The sequence below is a fragment of the Fukomys damarensis genome, unplaced genomic scaffold (genome assembly GCF_012274545.1).
Source record: "Fukomys damarensis isolate Sample0158 unplaced genomic scaffold, DMR_v1.0_HiC HiC_scaffold_37, whole genome shotgun sequence".
Classification (NCBI taxonomy): domain Eukaryota; kingdom Metazoa; phylum Chordata; class Mammalia; order Rodentia; family Bathyergidae; genus Fukomys; species Fukomys damarensis.
In genome coordinates, this window is record NW_022900949.1 from 27212402 (window position 1) to 27220822 (window position 8421).

General features: G+C 52.2%; 1 protein-coding gene across 1 annotated transcript in view; it reads right to left on the reverse strand.

Annotated features, from left to right (window-relative positions):
* Hdac11 (histone deacetylase 11) overlaps positions 1-8421 on the reverse strand; it is a 13841-nt gene that overhangs the window by 3687 nt on the left and 1733 nt on the right. The window contains exons 3-4 of the mRNA XM_033759517.1: positions 7619-7719; positions 512-628 (exon numbers count right to left, since the gene is read on the reverse strand). Coding sequence (XP_033615408.1) covers positions 512-628; positions 7619-7719 — 218 coding nt within the window. The remainder of the gene's footprint in view (positions 1-511; positions 629-7618; positions 7720-8421) is intronic.

An 8421-nucleotide genomic window follows, 5' to 3' on the forward strand; every position in this document is an offset into this window, starting at 1 on the left:
TTTTTTTTTTTTTTTTTTTTGCTCATGGAAATACAGCAGACTGGTGACTGAAATCCGCAAGCATCCAGTTTGGGGGTGGGTGGTAACTGTAGGGGTCAGCAGGTACTGATCTGGGGCTGGGTCAGCTCAGAATCATTTATTCATGAGTGCTCCTCCATCCAATCAGCTCCCAAACTGGGGGATCCTTTTTCGAAAAAATCACACACAGGTTGCGAGAGCTGATTCCGCTGTCCTGTTACTGCCACACCCACGTGGGGAAGGGCTCCCGTTTCCACCCTGAACACACGCTCTGGAGGGGAAGTTGGAGGGTGAGGTATCCTTCACGCCAGAAAACACAGTCACTCTAATGGGAGGGACAGCACTCGAATGTTCCTTGAGGGGTAAGGCTTTTGGAAGAATGGGTCATAGCTGTCGGGTCTGACGATATCTAGGATTCTAAGCAACTACTAAGTGGACGGAGGGCACGGCAGGGCACAGTGGCTGGGGGACCCCTGCACCCCACCCTACCTACCATGATGGTTCCTCCTGTCTGGGTCCGAAGGGGTCGCAGCACCTTTCTCTGGACCAGGAAGTTGGGGAGGAAGATGACAGGGGGGATTTCTGTGATGGTGGCTACGGCGAAAGACCACTGCGGAAAGACACGAGGGCTGCTGAGATCAGACTTCCTCTGGATGCCCACGGAGGACCCCCACGTGCCCTGGGAGGAGCTCAGATCCCAACCAGCATCAGTAAAGTGAACCCCACGCCTTTCTTAGAGGTGGGTCCAACTTCCTCAGCGCTCTGAAGCTCTCTACTGCCCTCTTGTGCCCGGAACCAGAGATGTAGAGGACGATGAGTCAGGGCTGACCAGATCCAGGCGGCTTTGGGAGAACAGGTCCAGCCCTTGTGCGGTACTAGGGAACACCGAGCCCGGGAGGATCTTTCCGACTCCTTCCGCCCCTGCACTGCACAGCGAACTGCACCTCTCCGCAGAAGAGGCGGCCGGCTTCATTGGTAGCTGAGACACTGGTGCTGAAGCCAGGACCAGGGCGCACCTGGGGACCTCCAGGACATCCATGGCACTGCTGCCCAGGTGCCACCCGAGCCATCCCTGCATGGCTAAGCGCATGTCCACACCGCTCTCCCTGCTCCCCGCCGAACCCGGCAGAGCCCACTTTGTAAACCTTGGTGAGTGCCTGCTAGGCGCCCCCAGGTGGTGCTGGGGTCCCGTCCTGGCGCCAGGACACCCTCGATCGGGTGTCAGGGCCAGCGTGTGACAGAAGAATCCGACCTCAAACGGGGGTGGTGAGAGAGGCTTTCTGAAGGAGGTGTCGTCCAAAGGGGAGGAGTGACAGCAGTTTTCTGTGTCAGCTCACAGAGATACCAGAGGGCTGGGGAAGGCGGAGTGTGAAAGCCTGACGGGGGGCCAGCTGCCAACGCCCACAGCCTGCACACAGACCTGGAGAAGGGAAGGCCCTGCCGGCCCGGACTAGTGAGGTGGGCCCAGAACCATTGTGTTCTGTGAATGAGTGAATGACCGCAGGAGGAGACACGGAAAGACCGCGAAGCCACACCCCAGCCTCCGGAGGGATCGCGTCTAGGCGCAGAACCACGAGGCACACTTCCCAAGTGTCGCCCAGGAACCAGTCCAGCACAGTGCGCCATCCAGAAAGGGCTCCCAGGGCTGAGGTCTGGGAAACATGGTTTAAGTCCCCCACCTCCTGGAAATTCGCGATGCCCTTGGACATGGGAAGGGAGGGCTCTGGAAGTTCTGCAGCAAATGCTATCTTTGCCTTCTCCCAGGTTTCCCAAACCTTCCACCAGCCCCAAGCCAGCCCCTTGGACTTTTATAAATGTGCGCTGACCGCCCCAAGGCCATGGTTGAGGCTGCGTGGACATGTTCAGGACCAAGCCCGAGCCAGGCACAAAGCCAGCCCAGTGTGGGTGGGAGCCGGGTTCTGGGAGCGGCCCCCAGGGAAGGTGTGCAGTTCCATGCCACCGCGGCCTGGCCCAAGGAGGCAGCTGGTGAGTTGGCATCACCCCAGCCCAGCCGTAGTTCCACACAAGACAGGGTCTCATTATGTAGCCCAGGGTGGCCTCAACCTCATGGTGATCCTCCTGCCTCCGCCTCCCCAGTGCCACGCTTAGCTTTTAATCATGTCCTGATGACTTATCATCCTTCCTACCATGTCAGTACTGTGAAAATAGTTTTGATACTACGTGGTTTTAAGAGTAGCACCGGAAAAAGTTCAAGTTCAATACAATTGTAATTTTCTTTTCTTTTTTTTTTTTTTGTACCAGGGATCGAACTTGGGACCTTCTGCTTGTGAGGTAGGGAGCAGAACCAATGAGCCAATTCCCCAGCCCCTGTAATTTTCTTTTCCAAGAATGTTGTTCAACCTGTGGTTCACTGAATCTGAGAATGAGAAACTCAAAGACTCAGAGAGCCAACAGGAATTTTAAATTAATTTTAAAAAAGGATTTTTAAAATTAATTTAAAATGTGTGTGTGTGTGTGTGTGTGTGTGTGTGTGTGTGTGTGTGTGTGTCTCGCTGTGTACTCCAAGCTGGTCTCAAACTCCTGCTCCAGATAACAGTCCTGTCCCTGTTTCCCCAGTCATATTTCCTCACTCGGGAGCCACATGGGCTGCTGGGCTCTTCATCGGGCAGAGGATCCGGGACATTTCTGTCCCGCAGAAGTTCTATTGGATGTTGCTCCTAGAGAAACCACACGGGTGGCTGGAGCGGAAGAGGAGCGCCGGGGACAGGGGTGGGGTGGCTTGGCCCTGGGGCTCGAGACAACATAGAGTGGCTGTGCCAGGCATGAGAGGTAGGCAGGGAGGGTGTGGGAGGGACACAGGGCATCACTGAGGGTGACATCTGGAGACCTGCTGCCAAAGGCTGTAATCCCGGCACTCTGGGAGGCTGACGAAGGAGGATCAAAGCCCAGGCTCAGCCCGGACAATTTAGCAACTTGGCGAGGCTCTGACTCAAACTGGGGACGAAGCTCAGAGGCCCTGGGCTCAGCCCCCAGTACTGCCATAAAGAAGGCCTGGGTAACCTCAGCCTTCTCCTCTGTGGTGCCTGAAGGTTCTCAGCTGGAAGCGTGGGCCTCCAGGACTGGGGCACGGAAGCCTTTCGTGGAGTCCCGCCCATGTCACCCAGTCTAAAACTCCCACCTTGGCCACCTCGAGCTGCGCTCTGGCTTCACCTTCCTGTATACACTCATCTCTACCTGAGGCTGCAGAGGGTCCCTTCCAAAGGACATGGGCTCCAGGAGGACAGGACAATGCCCAGGAGAGTAAAGCCAGTGCCAGGGCCCTGCAGCCTCCCCACATCCCTTGGATGGAGGCCACTGATTCTGCCCCGGGCCCAGGGGGCCACAGCTGTAACTCGTGGGTATGGGGCTCCAAGCAGGGGGCCTGGGGGACTGCAGGCAGAGGCAGAGAAAGCCTTTGACAAAATCCACACCCGTCCAAAGCCAGGTGTAGTGGTGCACACCTGTCATCTCAGCACTCAGGAGGCTGAGGCAGGAGGATCCTGTGAGTTCAAGACCAGCCTGGGCTACATAATGAGACCTTGTCTCAAAAAACAAAACAAAAATGAACAAACAAACAAAAAATCTATACCCTTCCAGGATAAGACTCATTCAGCAAACTAGCAAAAGTAGAGGACTCTCGAATCATGGCAAAGGGTATTAAAGACAAAAAGAAACCAAATAAAACACCTAAGGTGAACATCAGACTCAAAAGTAAAACACCAAATGCTTCCACCTCAGATGAGGAGTCTCACAAGGCTGCCTGCTTTGGGAACCACTACTCAGCACAGGACTAGAAGTTCCAGCCAGTGAAACCCGGCAGATAAAGAAATAAAAGGCACCACATTGGAAAGAAGCAGAATCTATCGCTCTTCACCGATGGTGTACGCTATACACAGAAGATCCCACAGAGCACACAACACACACACACACACAACTACTAGAGAAACAAACCACGCTGTGGGACTGACACAGGAAAAGCAGTTGTATTTCTATGCACTAGAAATGAGCAATCTGCAAAGGAAATTAAAAAGGGAGACTCCATTATATAGCATCCCAGAAAAAATAAGATTGCTTGGGAATGAACTGAATCATGAAGAGTAAGACTCATCCCTAGAAAACTACAAAATGTTACTGAAATCAAATGAAACCCAACTAAACCGAAAGACATCCCACATTCATGGACTGGAAGACAGTATTCCTCCCAAAAATCTACAGAATGGATGTGATCTTTATCAAAAATACCAGTGGCCTTTCTAAAACTGTTTTTTAAAAAAGTTGATCCTATACTTCAAATGGAATCCCAAAGGACCTAAAATAGTCCAAACAACTTTAAAAAGAAAAAGTCAGAGTACTCACAATTCCAAATTTCAAAATTCACTACAAAGCTATAGTAACCAAAGCAATGCGGAATTGATACTGAACAGAAAAATAAATCCAGATCTCTGTGGCCAATGATTTCCTATAAAGGTATAAGACCATCCGAGGAAAAAGAGGAACTGGGGTGTAGCTCAGTGGCAGAGTGCTTTCCTGGCATATGGAGGGCCCTGGGGTTCATCCCCAGCATTGCCCAGGGTGTATGTGGGGGTCTTTAACAGGTGGTGCTGACAGAACTAAACAGCCACATGCAAAAGAACGAAGTTGGAGCTTGTAATCCCAGCACTCTGGGAGGCTGAGGCAGAAGGACCTCAAGTTTGAGCCCAGCCTGGGCAATTTAGTAACTCAGTGAGATCCTGGCTCAAAATAAAAAATAAAAAGAGCCGAGGATGGAGCTCAGTGTGAAGGCCCTGGGTTCAATCCCTGGTACTGAAAAAAAGAAAAAGAAAAAGAAACCGCACTCTTATGCCACGCACAAAAATTAATTCAAACTCTATCAAGACCTGAATATCAGCTAAAACTATAAAATCCTAAAAGAAAATACCTAGGGGTAAATAGTCATGATGTTGATTGGGAATAAATTTTTAAACATGACACTAAAAGCACAAACAACAAAAGAAAAAAGATGTGGACATCAGCACAATTTAAAAAATTTGTTCATCAAAGTAAACTATCAAAAGAGTAGAGACAGTTCACAGAATGAGAGAAGATATTTGTAAGTCGTGGAAGAGCCATAACATCTAAAGAACTCCCACGACCCAACAATAAGAAGACAATCCAGTTTTTTAAACAGGCAAAGGACATGCAAGTCACCAACAAACCCCACCAGCCACTGAGGTGCTGGGGTTTGAACTCCTCTCACACTGGAGATGTTCCCACCCCAGGGCCTTTGCACGGCCACTCCTGCTTGGAATGCGCCTCCCTCTGATGTCCTTGCTCCCTTCCAGCCTGGGATCACACCTCACCTTTGATTATCAGTCAGTGAGTTTGCTGACTGCTATCCCCACCCCCCACCTCCTCACCACCTCCTTCCTTCCTATCTTCCATGCTCTGTGTCATGCAGTCATTGTTACCTTCCTTGTCTGACCCCTGAACGCCTGCTCCACAGGACAGGGGCAGGTGTCTGCTATCCCATCGGGGCCCCACCACACCCAGAGCACAGCATCATGCTCACCAGGTCCTTGCCAATGGGTGCTGTGTGCTGATCCTGCCCACCACCCCCAGAGCACCTGGGACAAAAGCCACTCTATCCAAGGCTGTAAGACCGAGTGTTCCGCCCCCAGCCACACCAACCCCAGTGCAGGTTCAGTCCCTTTCCTCTTTGGTCAGAGGCTCTTCACCCTTGGCACTGCCTGAGATGCTTTCCTGTGGCTGCTTTATTTTCCATCATCCACAAAGAAGGTAAACTTGTTGGTGCGTTCCTCTCTCTGAGCTCAGCACACAGCTGGCATTAGGTGTAGCTATGACTGACTGCTCCTTTGCCTTAGCAGGTATTGCAGAAATCCTGTTTCCCCTTTTACTCTGGCTGCCAGGGAACTCCTAGTCAAATGTGGTGCTGAATCACAACCTCTGTTGATTTTCAGTTGATATATTTGAATTCCCCTCTGCCTTTGTCCTCAGTTTTCTACCTGGGCCTCTACCTATTAATACTTTCTAAAAAATATTATTCCTTATCACATAGCTCTCAGACCTCTGGGGAACTAAGTCCATCAGGCAGCATACTGTAAAGGCCCTCACAGGGGTGGGGCTCAGAGCAGTCCCTTCTCCCTTAGAGAGTCCCTGCCACCTGCCCCCTGGACTCTGGCTCCTGGAACTGCCCCAGCTGTAGTGTAAGACCGCGCATGCCCAGCCCCGGAAAGCAGGGCAGGGAAGCCTGGGCCTGCTGCCAAGGCCACACACAGTCTCCTGGGCCCGGCTGCTCCTCCTCCTGGAAGCTGGGAGGATGGATGGTGCCCTGCCAGGGTCTCCCCCAGACCCGACAGATGCCCCAGGTGCAGCCTGCTTTTGGGCCAGGGCTTGTCCCCCCTTAGAGAGGAGGGGCTGCAGACCTCGAGCACCCACTGGGGTCAGGGCTTCCCCTCCACTCCGGGGACAAACCCTGTGCAGCCGGGACATTGACCCACAGGGCCAGGCTGGCAGCCCTGCGGTCTGATGCACGCTCCGCCCAGCCTGGCCTCTGTTCCCACATAAGGGACAACCCAATCCCTCAACCTCACAAGGTCCGCCCCTAATGGAAGCCTCTTCTACAAAGAGGTTGCCAAGGGGAAGCCAGCAGGCCCAGCTTGATGTGGAGGTGGGATTGAAAAATCTTCAAATGAGTTGCCACATTAAGAAATCAGTAAATGGAGCCAGGTGTGGTAACACATGCCTGTAATCCCAGCACTCTGAAAACCTGAGGCAGGAGGATCCCAAGTAGAAGCCCGGCCCACATAACAGAACAACTCAGAGACCCTGTCTCAAAATTTTAAAAGAGTTTTATAGAAAGGTTTGGGGATGGAGCTCAGTATGAAGGTCCTGGTTTCAGGCCCCAGCACCAAATAAATAAATAAATTGGGAAAATCATTTAATAATGGTCATTTCCAGCTTGCCTTGAAAGCTGCAGGCTCTGGGTACGCCGGGCCCAGCCAGACCATCTAGGAAGTGGAGGGGTTTCCCAGTTCACTCCAGGCCCCCCAACCTATTTGTCCATCGCTGAATGATCCCTGCCAAGCCCTGGGGGAGATTTCAAATTTGTTTTTAACCCAACAGTTTTCAACAAGTCTTAATGAAGTCCTTGGAACAGACTCCAATATTAATGTAGATCAAAGTGGAACAGTCTCAGCTGGATGGGGACCAGCACCCCCCCCAACTGTCATCCAGCAGGGGTCTCCCAGGCCTCAGAGCACAGATTCACTCAGGAACAGCCCGGTGTGGGAGCACCAGGACTTGGGAGGGAAGCTGAGGCAGGATTGCTTGAGCCCAGTATAAGACCAGCCTAGGCAACACAGTAAGACCACGTCTCAAAGAAAAAAAAAAAGAACAGCGTTTATGTAGAAACCCAAAACCCAGAAGCTGGATCGGTCACCACCAGTGCTTGCTTCCTGAAGACAGGGAGCTCACTACCTACAGAGAGAACCGCCTTTGTAGGATTTCTCCTGCCTCCTCTTGGGAAGCAGAGACTCCTAAGTCCCCTTGCTCGGGAGGTGGGGAACAGAAGTGGCACCCACCCCTGTGGCTGTGTCCCTACCTTCAGCTCGTTGAGATAGCGCCTGGTGTGCACCACCAGCAGGTCCTCCTCCGAGGCCTCCCGCGCCTCCACCAGCATGGCGTCCGACAGCAGCTTCTCCTCTGCAACCACAAAGCAGCTGGCTTCCTTCCCCGCTGACCCCGGCTGAGCTGAACACAGCCCCAGCCCCAGCCCCAGCCCCAGCTCACCCGTGGCCTCTGGCAGCCCCTGCCCTGGAGGAGGGAGGCGCTGCTGCCTCCCAGGCCACTGTGGGCAATGGTCAGGCCTGGTGGCTGGGGGGCATTGAACCCTGAGTAACACTCGTGTAACACTCGTGTTTCCCCAGCATAACGGTCAATAACTGGGACCCGAGGTGAGAAAAGCTCTTTGTAATTCTCATTCCACCTTCTGACGTCGTCATGGAGGCCATGGAGGGTGCAGCCTTCCGACACCTGCCTGACCCCAATCACAGATCATCGTCAACTGTCAGTCATCACTGATCATTGCTCCGAGCAATGGTCCCAAGGCTGCAGGCAACAGCAATCAGCCAGGACTGAATTTCACTGCTCTTTTCATTTTCCCTTTTCTTTTCTTTTCTCTTCCTTTATTTTCTTTTTACGGCAAGTAAAACTGCCTTTTCTCACTCAGATGACATAATATTTCCTTTCAAATCAAATTTAAATTTGTTTTTTAAAGACCCAGAGGCTAAGCCATGAAAAATGAGCAGTTTTGGGGCTGGGGATTTAGCTCAGTGGCTCCACCACCTGCCTTGCAAGCCCAAGTCCTGAGTTTCATTCCTGGTACAAAAAAAAAAAAAAAAAAAG